Consider the following 14,896-nt stretch of genomic DNA (forward strand, 5'->3'; position numbering starts at 1 on the left):
AGTCTGGATATGTTCTGATGGTAACACCAACAACATTTCCTTCTATGTTTGATGTGAAGTGTGAGAGAAAAGAGAAGTCATGGAGACAAGGGAATATAAACCATCATTCAGAAAGTTTTAGTTTTTTAAATTAAATCTTTTGCTGCAATCTACACCAGGATTTCCTTGTCTTTACCTCTATGAGAAGAGATCCATCACTATTCACACAATGCTCTCTAGTGAATCTGGCAGCAGCCGGAATCATAGCATGTATTGTCAAAGAAAGTCAACAATGGCTCTCAACCTCAAAGAAGTTCACCATTTGGTAAATGAAACCCCCTTTAAATAGGAGGGAAATATATTTGACAGCATTATAAATGTAGCTTGAATTTACAACATGATGTTAAATTAGAACCCTTAAGGACATACCTGATAAAATGAGGGAACCAAGCCCACCAAATGCCCATTGGCATGAGAGAGGAGCATTTGGGATAGAATTCATCCATCAGGAAGTGGGAGAATCAAACATCTGAAGGGAAGGCTAATTCTAGGTATTATGTAGTGTTACTACTTGGCATTGTCCCTTGCTCAGCTCCCTATGGACTGAAACCTAGACCCATATCTGGGAGAAAGCTGTGAACAAAGAATGACAACCAAAAAAGATTCTCTATTTTCCCCAAAATCCTTTAAGATATGAGAGTAAAAGCCAATACCACTCTGAGAAACCCTCATGGAATGTAGCCCAGAATGGCAGGGAAGCACCAAGTGTGGCATAGCTTTGGCCTCTTATCATCACTGCATCACTGGCAGTAACCCTTGGTACAGAGCGTAGTGCATTCATTGTGATGGAGGTTCCCTAGGATGTGTCATTAGAACCCAACAGAAGTGGGGCAGAGACAAAGAGGAATAAAAGAAGTAGATATCACATGTAGCTTACTTCTTTATGAACAAGCACATGTGAGACTCTCAGAAACACTTTATGCGCTCAGTTGCATTATTAGCAGGAGAGGGAAGTTTATATTACCAGCCTTATCCAGCTTTTAAAAATAATAATGGTGGATTGAGTTCTTTACACTTCAATTACTCACTGAAGCATTTTGTATAATTATATTTCACAATTAGACAGTCTGTATACCCCAAAGCTCATATTTGCCACATCTGCTCAAGGTCTCCAGAATCTAAGTAGAGAGCTTCTTCAGGGATATTAAAGAGAATGAATTCTAAAAACAGACTATTTTCTCTTGGAAATGGTAAACGTGAGAATTGTTTTGTAAACAAGCACCCTTCATAAAAGCAGTCATTTTACAAAATCACTTAAAAAGACTAAACGTCTGTAGGCCATCTTTCCTGGTGCGTATACTAAGAAACTTCTCGCAACACTTAACAATGCTGCTTACATCCTTTTCACTCACAAAGGAAATAATTGTCCTAAAAATCCTTCTTAAAAGACTTGATTTCTTAAGTAACACACACACTGCATCATGCTGAAGATGTGAAAATGGCACTTTGAGGCCAATTTTACCCAAATTCAAGAATTTTCTTAATCTCAAATTATACTTTGCCCTTGAATCTATACCTTCTCATGCCTAAAGAGTATTTTGCTTGTTTGTTTCTTTATTCATTTAGTTGTATCTCTATCCCTCCTTCGTCTCAAAAGTCTTTGAGGTGTCCTGAGCCTCTAGTCCCAGATGATGGTGACGTTAATCTTACTGCTGTGGTCATTACCACAAGTACAAGGATGGAAGGGAAAGGTCCAGTGAGGAGGCCAACACCACTACCCAGTTTTTTAAAAAGGGTCAGTGGTTGAGGTGCTTCAGTGGGTGAGATTGAGTGTAATCTCTAGCAAGGAGAGGAACTGGGAGGAGAAAAAGAGATCTGGAAGATGATGAGTGTGACAAGGTTGGAGATCAGTGGTGGCTTTCGTTCAAGTAAACTCAGGAGGTTCCTTGGAATATTTTACTACTATGTGATATTAGAAGATGGCAGATTAAACAAGATACCTGTTGAGTCAAAACCTCTATGAAAAATACAATGATACTGAAAATCTATTTCCACATAAATACACACGATCTAGAAAGAAGAGTAGAGATTTTGGAACCCACCATGCACAATTCCAGAAATCACACTTTGAAAGCATCACCATTAGCTATCCTATAAGTGTAAGTAATTATACCATCAAGTTCCAAAATTCAGATATGTGTTTTCATTTGCATTTAGCCAACCCTTTAAATTTCAAATTTTAATATATATTTCCTTATTCAGTGCTGACCTCCAATACCAGTTAAGAGTTCCATGCTTAGGAATTATGAAGACATAAGCGTGTGTGTGGTTGTGTGTGTGTGTGTGTGTGTGTGTGTGTGTGTGTGTGTGTGTGTGTGTGTGTGTGTGTTGGGGATAGGGTAGAAAGGGTGGGAAGCAAATGAAAAGAAAAATTCTCCAGGACAAACATTCTGGCAACTTCCCCCTTTACTGAAATAATCTCATCATCTTGTCATTGACTGCTCTGCTCTTGTCTATCAGGAAAAGGACAATAGCCCGACTCTCAGAGGACCAGGAACTCATGGTCAGCCCAGCAGAGCACATCTCACCCTCTTTGGAGTCCAGTTTTGTGTGCTAAAATATGTGTGTGTGTGTGTGTGTGTGTGTGTGTGTGTGTGTGTGTGTGTGTGTGTTAGAGAGAGAGAGAGAGAGAGAGAGAGAGAGAGAGAGAGAGATACCTTCCAATGAGTGAGAACTCGCCCACGACGCCAAGGCGCCGCATGGCGCTCAGGAGGCCTCGGACCGTCATGCCTTCGCAGAAGCAGACCACCACTCTGGCCTTGGGAAGCCGCTCTCGGAGCTTGCGCAGGAGTCGGTCAAAGCTCTTCTCACCGGCATTGCTGTAGATTTTGTCTGAATGGGCGATGCAGAGGCCTTCCTGGGCAGCCAGCTCTTTGAAAGCGTCCATTCCGCTCTCCCCATAATTCCCTGTCCAGAAACAATCAGCAGATGTTCAAGACAACCTGGCAGCAGAAACACTCACAACGTGAATGAGGATTCATTACTCACAGAATGGAGAGGACAGACTTGCCAAATAATTTGTAAATATAACTGGCACTGAGGGAAGATCTGGATGGATCAATGCAAGCAATCAAATGTAATCCAATGATCAACTCTATGAAAATAATGAGAAACTATTGGACTAGGGCATCCACAGTGAAACAAGTTTTGAGAAATGAAGGACTGCTGCCCTATTTTACAACCATGATTAATAGTGGTTGTCCCAAATTTTAGCAGCGTGGGAGAGATCAGCACATGGGGGTAGGAGGTCAACCAGGACAATGGGAAGGCCTGTTCATTTGAGGGTTGGCTTTGGCTGGCTGCCTGGTTAAGAGGCAGACACTCTTGGTGATAGCAAGCCCTGCCACATTTCCATGAAGAGTGAGTAACAAAGCAAATGGAATACCTGGTCCGGCCCGAATAAAAAGACAACAAACAGATACATGGCTTAGTCAAAATCCAACATCCTCTGATGAAGTGATGGGATTATGGGAGATTTCGTTTTATATTTTAATTTTTATTTTAGTATCATTCTTATAATAAAATACACTTTAAAAAATGAAGAGCTCAGAGAAATGAATGAAGTAAAACAAATACCACATTGTGCCAGTTCCCCATCTCTCCATTTCATTGACGACCTTAGCCTTCCCTTTAGTATCCTCTATATCTCTACTCTTTTCCACAATTTAGAGGATTTTGATATCCATATAGATGATTGAATACTGTGTCCCCACAGCTTCTCAACTCCCTCTACCTAATGATATTGCCCGTCATCCACATAATTCCATGGTCACACTTTTGACTTTATTATCACAAGGGTTAATGTGGATGTTAAGGTGGATGTCAAACATCCCAATCTCTATTTACCCCTCTTATCTTCCAAGCTCAGATATTCTACGACCCATACTCCAGCATTCATCCAACCTCAGAGAAACCTCAAATCCATTTACCTCCCTATCTTTCCTTCCATCCTCCCTCTCATTTGTCTCTAAGCTCAGCTTAGATCTCATAGCCTAGCTTCATAATCATTCCCTTAAAAATTCTTTAACTCCCTTATGTTTTCCTGACAAAATCCTACTGCTAGTTAAACCCAACCATTCACCTAGTCCATGTTTACACGTGAGCACCTAAACATAGCTGGAAAAAACTCACAACCTTGATGACTAATTTTGTTTCAAATTCATGAGTATACATACCAAAAGGGGCACTCAACAGTGCAAGAAAATTATACCACATCTCCACAGTAAATAAATTTTCCTAGTCTCTAACGTGATTATTTCTATCCCTACTCTTCTCTCTTCAAATCTCCAAAATACTAACCCCACCTCTGATGCCCATCTCAGCTGGGGTCTCCATTTCATAATTCAGTAAGAACACAGAAACAACCAGACAAAAACTACGTCAGCCACAACATCTACAAAACTTTCTTCATTGGCACGCATGTTCTCTGGCATCCCTCCTGTTGTAAACTTGAAGTGTTTCTGCTTCAGGATAGAGCTCATGAAGACTAGGTCAGTTTTTGTCTATTCAAGGACTTTCTCCTGCAGTTGTCCCTCTCTTTTGTAAAATCTATTTCTCCCTTCTAATGGTGTCAATTGAAAAAAAAAAAAAAAACAGCTCCTGAACACTGTTCCACTTGAGTCATTGAGTCACCCCCTCATAACTACTCCTGTTCCAGCACTAATTGTTGTCTGGGTCAATGTATTTGCTTCACCATCACCCATGCTCTCCTTTACCGCTCATCTCCTCATTTCCATCACTTCAGAAACTCCTCAAACTCATCCCCTGTCAAGGTCACCAATAATTTCCCTGTTGCCATATTTCATGATCTGTTCTCTGTCTCCTTCAGCTGAATTCAATAGCTGGCCACACATTCCTTGAAACAGTTTATCCTCTTGGTTTCTGTGACACAACCCTCTCAGAGTTTCCTCACCACTCACTGACTACTCCTGAAAGTATTTACTAGATATTCTTTCTCTGTTCAACCTCTAAATATTGTCACACGAGGATGCGGTCCTGGGAAACTTTCTTTTCTTCAACTATAGTCTCACAAAGTACCTCCCTTCAGTCACATTCTTTCAAGCTCTGTTTGAATACCATGGTTGCATCCTAAATGTAGATCTTAAAACTGGACTGCCCTTTGGAACAAAAGATTAGTGTATTCAATTGCCTACTTGATGTAGCCACTTACAGACATCTCAAACTTAACACATCTGACATCGAATTTTTTCCTCTCTACCTTCCAAACCTGCTTTTTAATGTGACTACCCACCAAGTTGCTCAGTAACAAAATTTAAGATCAGTTTTCATTTCTATCTTTCTCTTCTACAGCAGATCTATTCCTCTGGACTCTATCTCTAGAATGTTCCTCATCCAGTCTCTATTCTTCGTTTCAATCTCTTCCACCTTAAATCAAGTGTGCTAGGTCAGGTTCCCTAAAAACAGAGATGAAATGAAAACTCTTGTTCCAGTTATTTATTGAGCAGAAGAGGAGCAAGAGAATTGGGGAGTGACAGGAGGGAAATTCCAAGCAGGAGTATCATCTCAGCTAGAGATTCGCTTCAGTCTGATTCCATAGGGAATTAAGTGCTAGAGCACAAATTAATAATACTCAGTGTTGGCAAGACACAAATATATCCACTTTGGATTAAAGCAGTTCAAACTTTTGGTGGACAACTTGGAAGCAGTTTTCAAAATTTCTCTAGGTAAATATCACATAAATACAGCAACTGTTAAGTCAAAATAATTTTAAAAGAATGATGCTGTCCCAAAAAAGGACTTAGGACTTAAATTTCAGCACCCACAAAAGTTTCATGGGTGTTGTAATAAAACCTAATAAGATTTTTCTTTATTTTTGAAAAGAAAGCTTTCTTGTTTCCTTTTTTACAAGGTTAATTATCAGTTTTGACTAACAAACAAATGAGAAACAAAATCTCATAGACACAGACAATAGTTTAGTGGTTACCAGAGGGTAAGGGGGTGGGGGGTGGGAGATGAGGGTAAAGGGGATCAAATATATGGTGATGGAAGAAGAACTGACTCTGGGTGGTGACCACACAATATGAGCTATAGATGATGTTTTTACAGAATTGTACACCTGAAACCTATGTAATTTTACTAACAATTGTCACCCCAATAAATTTAAAAAATAAATTAAAAAAAAGATTAATTATCAATTAATGCATTTGCCTTTTAATATAACCACCTTTAAGCAGCCTAATACAGTCCACAGGAAGCATTAACACGTCACAAACTCTGCAGCTCCATGGACTGTGGAAACACATCAAGGCTCAGACAAGAGGCATTGACTGATTATAAGGGAGAAAACTGCAGCTGGCAAGTAAATGCCTCATCTGTCTGCAGAAGAGGGCATGAGGAAGGAAGTCAGATGCCTTCTTCTCACAATAAATGCAGGTTCAGGAATCTATGAGGTACAGAGACACCACCAGCCAACGCTCCTAGCAAAGGCACTGTCAGTCTGTCATAAGATGGTGTTACAAGGGAAATAACTTACTGCTAAGGTGCCACCCTTGGATTTCAATCACAGAAAACTTTCATTCCTTTTATCAAAATACATGCCAAATCAACGAGCAAGACTAGTTGATGCATTCAAAAAAGAAAACCCTTGTTTTAGAAATCTGAAGGCCTTAGACATACTCTGTCCAAACCCCTCAGGTTCCAGACAAGGAAATTGAGCCAGAGAGAGGAGACACAGCTCACCAGTGGGCGTGACGCTTGTCTGTGTTAGAACTGGAACAGTTCTACATTACTAGGCTCCTAGGTTACCATTCATTTCTCTTAATAGCAAAAAAAAAAAAAAAAGAAAATCAATTAAACACGTATATTTTCATAATCCAAAAAAGAGCCTGCATAGGTCAATTGGTTTCATGAAATATTTGTCCCAATTTCTTTATTATACTTTCTTGTTCAGATAGCAATTCTTTGTTACACAAATTGGTAGAGCTGAGTCCCATGCATAGGATCATGTTTAAACAACCCATTTTTCTCACGATCCCTAAAAGATCCCAAACTAATTAGTGTATACATTTTCATGAGAGTAGCCCTAATCAAGGAAGAACAGCTATGATAACTATGCTTTCATAAATCTTTATACTTTAAAAATTGCACTCATAGGCATCATCTTATTTGACTCCTACAACAACTGTATTGTGCTCATTATACTGATACTAGTACTAGATATAGAGACCACACAAAATGGGAAGAGAATTGCCTCCAGGAGGCTTGAAATCATGTTACTTTCACTTAGTGGCAGCAGAACTAATGACACGACAAAGACTAGCAAAGAGGTGCTGGGGTTAGAAATCAGGAAAAGCTTCCTAAAGAAAGTGCCACTTGTCAGTGGAGATGTGGAGAAAAGGGAACCCTTGTGCACCGGTGGTGGGAATGCATATTTGTCCAGCCACAATGGAAAACATGAAGTTTTTTAAAAATTTAAAAATGGAACTACCATTGGATCCAGCAATCCCACTACTAGGTATAAATCCACAGAAATATAATCAGTATCTCAAAGAGATAGCTGCACTCCAATGTTCATTGCAGCATTGTTCACATTAGCCAAGGTATGAAAACCACCTAAGTGCCCATCAATGAATGAATGGATAAAGAAAATGTGACATACACACACACACACACACACACACACAGAGTGACAACATGGATGCACCAGGAGGACATTATACTAAGTGAAATAAGCCAGACATAGAAAGATAAATACTGTATGATCTTACTTATATGTGGAATCTAAAAAGTCAAACTCATAGATGAGTAGAATGGTGGTTGCCAGGGGTTGAGGAGTGGGAAAAATTGGAGAGATGTTGATCAAAGGGCACAAACTTTCATTTATAAGATGAGTAATCTCTGGGAAACTAATGTACACAATGACTGTATAGTTAATGGTATATACTATATGTGATAGTATATACTGTATACTAAAACTTTCTAAGACAGTAGATCTTAAATGTACTCCCCCAACATTCACACCAAAAAAGATAACTGTGTGAGGTAATGGATGTGTGAATTAACTGTATTGTGGTAATCATTTCACAATGTATATGTATATCAATCACATTGTATACTTTAAATGTATACAATTTTATATGTCAATTATAGCTCAATAAAGCTGAGGGAATAAAAGGAAGTGCCTTTATTTTGAGTCTTCAAATATAAACAGATTTTCTACAAATAGAAAGATAGCTAGGAGACATGTATTCTTTGCCTGTCTACCAGGTCATGAACAAATCATGCCAGACTGAAACTAAAACACTCAGCACACAGCCCACCCTCTCTGCCTCTCCTTTCCATCCTGCTGCTCAGGCTTTCTCTTGCCTTCCCAGGTACTAAAGAATTTCTTTAGGTACTTCTCTGTGCAGCCTTGGAAGGAGCTGTGAATATATAAAGAACTGCCTTTCAATAAAACTCTTGAAGAATAAAAGGAAAATGTAATGTAAACACTCAGACCTGGTAGAGAGCTGCATGTTTACATTCAATTAGCAAATAGTTTATTGAGCTCTCAACTTGAAAAAAATCCCTGGGCTCTCCACTTCAAGAGTTACCAAGATATATCGGACATGGACTCTGTCTTCAAATTGATGAATATTTGCTATGTGTCTGGCACTGCGCTAAAAGAGCTAAGCATTTCATGTATTCATCACAACAACTCCACATAAAGGTTAAAGCTCCTCTTTTACAGATGAGGACGTGAAAGCTCTAAGCGGTTAAGTAACTTATCCAAGGTCATACAGTGGTGGGTCTAGGATTTAACATCTAAATATTACACTGCCCACTACATAGACTTCTAATATACCTGTGAAGGCATGACACAGCCATGCAAAATATAGCAAAAATAATAACCTGTATATGCTACATGGGAAATAAAAAATACCATAGTACTAAATTTCAGAAGAATAAGAGAGCAGGGAGGCTCTGAGAACACCTTTTGGGAAAAATAGGAATGAAATTGGGCCTTGAAGAATGTAAGAAAAGGACTGGTATTCAGGGTGAATAGGAGTGAATGAGCACCCACAAAAGGTATTTTTAGTTAGAGGAAACAGTAGAGGAGTCCCACTGGAGCAGAAGGTCTGTGGTGTATAGAAAGGCATGCTATATAACGGATCTCTAGCGAAGCATCTGGCATACCACCACAAGATTGCAAAATGGAAGTATGCTATATGTTGCTACGTTGTAACAGATTTTATAACAGACTTTATCACTGTTATGATGTTGCCTAAAACCTAGAGAGTGAGACAGAAAGGGAAGAGTGGTATCTGACAAAGGCTGTAAAATATAAAACTAACATATGTTGAAAACAGTCTACATTCCTAGCTTATATGACAAAAAGATTTATAGGGAGAACATCAAGATATTCTGTAAAGTTAAGCTTCTAAACAGAACTTGTGGGAAGACTTATGAGTGGGAACATGAGGTTTGTAAGTAACTGTCATTGTTTGAAAATGATAAAAATATTTAAATAAACAGAACTGGGCATTGCTGTCTATACAAGGCCACAGTTAAGAAAGGTATCGAAAGGCAGATAAAATATAGAACTATCTCAGAAGAGAAAAAACAAGGGCCACCACTCTGAACTTTCTAAGCTACATATGATTTTGAGGACGTTAAATGTGATTATTATCCAACCAAGTCAACAGATTTTCATTCATAAAAAGAGTGGTTTGTAATGAATTGATAGCAAAATGGCACTGAGCAAACAAGCCATAAAACAAAATTATCTTGGATTTCATAATCACCTGTATGAAATACTATCAAGGAAAAACCTAGGCTATGAAGACTAATTCTTATACTGATTGGGGTTTTTTTCTACTCTTAAAATGTTAAGGATATATTTAAGAAACAATCTGAGCTCCATTTTGTGGTTAACATAACGTTTCAGCCATCATATGAAACCAAGTTCAAATCTTCTTATCGTGTCTTCATAAATTATCCTGTTCAAACAACGGTATTCAACATGGCTCGTCCTTACATATTTATACATCAATTATATGGGAAGGCACATTCATGCAGGGAAATTTTTTTTTTCACCTTCCTTAAAGAAGGAATGCTTTCACTTTGAAGATCCACTAGTTTTATGCTCCAGACTGCCTTACTCCCTGCCTTACTTCATGCTTACATTCCTCTGTTGGTATTCCATAGTAGTCTTCGGCTCCCCTGATGATTAAATCTCTAGGGTCTTGGACCAGTCCCTGTCCGAAGTCCTGAAAATTGACTATTCTGCCTCCTGTGATAAATCGGACAAAGTTGCTTTCACAGTGCCTTCTGGAAATCTACTGCAATATTCGACAACCATAATTATCAGAAAATTCTTCTTTGTGACCTAAATCCATTTCGATGAAATCTAAATCCATTTCCTCTTCATTCTCAATGGAAACAGATATCAGCTAGTTTGAATGAATACATTCTTTTTTTAAGTCTTCTGGAAGCCACAGTCAGCTTTCTCTTCTCCAAAGGAAACAGCCCCTATTACTTTAACATTTCCTGGCAACTTTTTAATTTATTTGTTTTTCCCACATAATGCATAGAAAATGTGATGGCTCCCCTGTCTCCCTCCACACACCTGCATCAGCATTATGGGTCAGTCAGAGGTGAGTGAGTCATCACCCGCCTTAGGGGCATGTAAGGAAATTTATATGCAAGGTCAATGAAGGAACTGTCTCACACAAGGCAGTCACAGAGAATAAAAAGGAATCATTTTACCAGCAATTTCTCAACCTTGCCTCTAATTATCCCAGTTTGGACATGTATGGTTATACCACCCAAATGGAAGAAGGAAATTTACCAAAAAGTGACTGTCATCTCTGTGCAATGGAATTGAGGCCAAGTAACCTTTATCCTTTGCCTCATCACATTTTCAGGTATGCCTTATAGCTGAGTCAATAAGAGATGAACGTTGGAGGTAGATCAACCCAGGTTAAATCTTGGATCCTGGATAAGGAGAGGTAGCCTCTAAGTGTTTTATTTAAGCTTTGATTTCCTCTTGTGTAAAATGGGGATCATAACATGCATCTCAAAGACTTGTCATGATTTCTAAGTGATATGTGTTAATGATTGCAAAGTTCCTGAAGATAGAAAAAAGTTCAGGGAGTGGGGCCTAATTTTACTCTCCATATCTCTCTAAAGTTGTACAATATAAAATTGGACATATGGCTTTAGCATGACCCAAGAGCTCATGATTATTTCTTTAACTTCAGTGCTTTGCTCTCTACTTATGGTCACCATGTTCTGCGGTTGTCCCTAGATACGTTTTCTGCCATACTTACACAAAGCAACTCCTTTCCTATTTTACCTGTGGACTTTTGAAGTTTACACAATGCATGCAGAAGTCTATGTTTGCCTATTTTGAGTCTCGAACACTGAGTCTTCCTCAAGTTTCAGCCATTGTATCAATGTTAGAGCTTTATGCAATAACCCAGTTTGTTGTTTCTCTAACCCAAATTCTTTATGATACAGAGAAAGAAGTTAGAGAAGGAAAAATGTAAGTGATACAAAAATGCAAAAGAACTTCATCAGTCTTTTAGAAAAGCACCATTTCTTTTTTCATTCCAGATTTTGCAGGGAGGAAACAAGTTCAGAGAGGCAGCCCCTAGCATACCTGTCCACTATCTCTGCCTATATGGCACTGAATATACAATCAAAACTGGGAAGGTTGTATCTAGCAACAATAAGTTCAGAAAAAGTACTCCAAAATACACACACACACACACACACACACACACACACACACACACACACACTGTGTATATATATGCAATATGTATATATAGGTATATACATGATAGGTATATACACGATAGATGATAGATAGATAGATAGATAGATAGATAGATAGATAGATAGACAGACAGATACTTTTTAATGAGTAATACCTAATGCTGGCAAGATTTCATTGAAATGAGCACTCTCATGTACTATTAATGGTAGTATCAACTGTACCCATCTGTTTAGTGGAAAACTTGTAATATCGATGCTTTAAATTACATTCATGTTTTTGACTCAGAAACATGGCTTTTTAGAAAATAATTTCATTGTCCACCAAGTTCCAGGTATGGGGATCTTCATCACAGCACATAATTGGAAAATATAACAAGTGAACAAAAACAACTGTGTTCTACAATAGGAGTTTGGTTAAATAATTATTATGTATTTATCTAAAGAATATATGCAAATATTTTCATGAATGATATAAATGCCTTCAATGCCATAGAAAACATTTATACCATATTGTTAAGTCCAAAAATTTAAAAATAGTATGTAAACTGTAAAGCCAATTTTAATATATATATAGAAATTTTGAAGAATATGCATGAAAATATTAACAGTGGTTTCTTTAAATAGTAAAATTATGTCTAATTATGTTTTTATATTTTTAGCATTATTTTCTAATTTATCTACAATAATCATGTACTATTTTGTTAATAAAACTGTTTGAAATAAAAATACATAGGGTTGGGGTGGCCAGTTAGCTCAGTTGGTTAGAGCGTGGTGCTGCTCATAACACCAAGGTTGCCAGTTTGATCCCTGCACGGGCCACTGTGAGCTGCGCCCTCCTTAAAAAAAAAATAGTTAAAAAAATATATACATAGGGTAAAATTTTCATCTGAATATCATACCAAACACAGCTATTATGCAATATTTGAAAATTCTTTTCAGAAAGGAAATGAACTTCTCATAATGACTATGTAGTAATTTCCCTTCCTGAAAGAAATAAGAAATACTAATATTATAGTGACTCTTAAGCAAAACTGACAATAGTCCATGTGTCATTTCCTGTGATATCTACATAGTTGGATTGACGGGGCATGTATAATACACACAGATTTCCTGTTTGAAATCCTGAAATCTCATGAGTCCTCCTAATTTATTAAGAAGTAGTTAGTCTCCTCTTTTTTTTCCCCTTTAAAACTCAATGAGATTTAGTCTGGGAGATGTAAATTTCATCATCTCCTGAGCTTCTGCCCTACAAAAAAATATAAAAGGTTCAGAACACCCTCTCTGTTTGCTGTAAATTCCCTACAAGGCTGGGCTGCAAGCCTCGTCGTCTCTTCTCCATGATATGAAAGCACTTCAAGGGGGGTCAAGATGGTTCGCCCATTGAAGTCCCTCCCCTTTAAGCAAAAGGTTTGAAACAATGTGAATAATGCCTATTATTTGGGCATTATTTCTAATATGGAAGAAAACCTGTTTGTTTAAACATTTCTGTGTCTTGGTATCCTGAATATTCTGTCTCATTGAAGTTAAAAAAAGAAAAAGAAAAAGAAAGTATAACTTGGTCTGCAGAGGGTAAGCAACACAAATGTTACCAGATCCTAAAGCAGTCGTATAACGTGAAAATTTGTGGCAATCTTAGGTCTTAACTATTTTCTTTTAACTTCACTACAACCTTGTTGCCTCATTTTACCAAAATTATGTCCATTTACAAAGGAAACTGAAGCCTCAGGAAGTAATGCATCTTGCCCAAAAATTGCCAGAGCTGTAATGAGAACTAAGAAGTATCTGACCCTGAAGACTGTGGTCCTTAATTAGTTATCTCCAGCATACTTTGTTTCATACTCTAGTAATTTCCTTTGCCTTATTCATTCTCCTATCCTTCCTTACTAAAAACAATAAATAAATAAAAAATAAATACCCAATTTTGTTTGAAGTGACTGTGCATAGCCAAAAGCACCTACCTTCGCAGACTCCCTTGCAGCTAGAAATGCAGAAGTGACCCAGTTCCTGACAATTATATTTAAGCAGAAGTTGCCAGGTGAGGCTTCTGGAAAAGTTTTGAAAATGTCAGATGGCAGGCATGCTTTTTAGGCCTTTTATCACTTTTGTCTTTACATAGTACATTTATCTGAGCCTGGAGATGCAACAGCCATGTTGTCACACGATGAGGGTCAAATATGAAGAGGAAGACACATGAAGACTGAAGGAGCAAAAAGAACAGGCCAGAAACCTGATAACATTACTATTGTTTATTCTAGCCTTGTTCTGCCTCCCCCAGGATGTTTTCTTGCATGAGAAAGATGAACCCCTACCAGTTAAGCCACCATTAGGATGGCTGTCTGTTATTTTCAGATGAACACAATCTTAGTCCTCTATAAGACATCTTACTATAAAAATTTCAGGATGAGAGCCAGAAATCTTGACTGTCTCTAACTAGCTGTGACCTCAAGCTGTTTATCATTGTGTATTCTTTGCTCATGCTCATAATATGGGCTTTATACTAGATCTTTACATTTCTTTATAGCATGAGCATTTGGTGATTCTAGAACAATATGAATCAGCACTCTTTCATAATCTAGAGCTTCATGTCAAAACATATTTTATATTCTTAGTACTAAGAGTAAGCATCTGCTTAGCAAAAATTTTTTCAACAGCTTTTTCCTTCCCCAATCTGATTCTGTTACAAGTGTATTACTGTAGGGGAAGAGAAAGCATTTGTTGTGTAACCATTTAAAATATATTTTGCCTGCAGGTTTATTTTTGCCAAAACTCACTTTTAGGGATGCAATTACTGAAACACAGGGAACGAGACACTGTCCTGCCGCAACAGGCAACATAAGAAAAAACAGGGCCACGTACAAAACAAGCTCATTATATGAACTCGAAGTAATGGAAAGACCAATGTCTAGCATCGTGGGACTGACAGTCAGCAGGAGCCAGCTGTTCCCCAGCCCCTCCAAGCAGCTGCTTTTAACCACCTTTTGTTCAGTGGAATTAACCCAACCCTATTGCTAAGCTCTTGATCGCCTCCTATTTAACCCCACTTTTTACATCCTTTATTTACATCATCTGTAAAAAATTCCACTTAACCAAGTCAAAACAGATTTTTACCCTGGGTCAAAAAAAAAATTAGCCTAAG

The 14,896-nt window shown here is 37.9% G+C and overlaps 1 protein-coding gene across 6 annotated transcripts in view; it reads right to left on the reverse strand.

Annotated features, from left to right (window-relative positions):
* GRM1 (glutamate metabotropic receptor 1) overlaps positions 1–14,896 on the reverse strand; it is a 336,860-nt gene that overhangs the window by 225,425 nt on the left and 96,539 nt on the right. For all 6 annotated transcript variants that reach the window (XM_019744493.3, XM_019744494.3, XM_074333687.2 and 3 more), the window contains exon 3: positions 2,697–2,946. In XM_019744493.3, coding sequence (XP_019600052.3) covers positions 2,697–2,946 — 250 coding nt within the window. The remainder of the gene's footprint in view (positions 1–2,696; positions 2,947–14,896) is intronic.

The sequence above is a fragment of the Rhinolophus sinicus genome, chromosome 2 (genome assembly GCF_057876585.1).
Source record: "Rhinolophus sinicus isolate RSI-liver-muscle chromosome 2, RSI-T2T, whole genome shotgun sequence".
Lineage (NCBI taxonomy): Eukaryota > Metazoa > Chordata > Mammalia > Chiroptera > Rhinolophidae > Rhinolophus > Rhinolophus sinicus.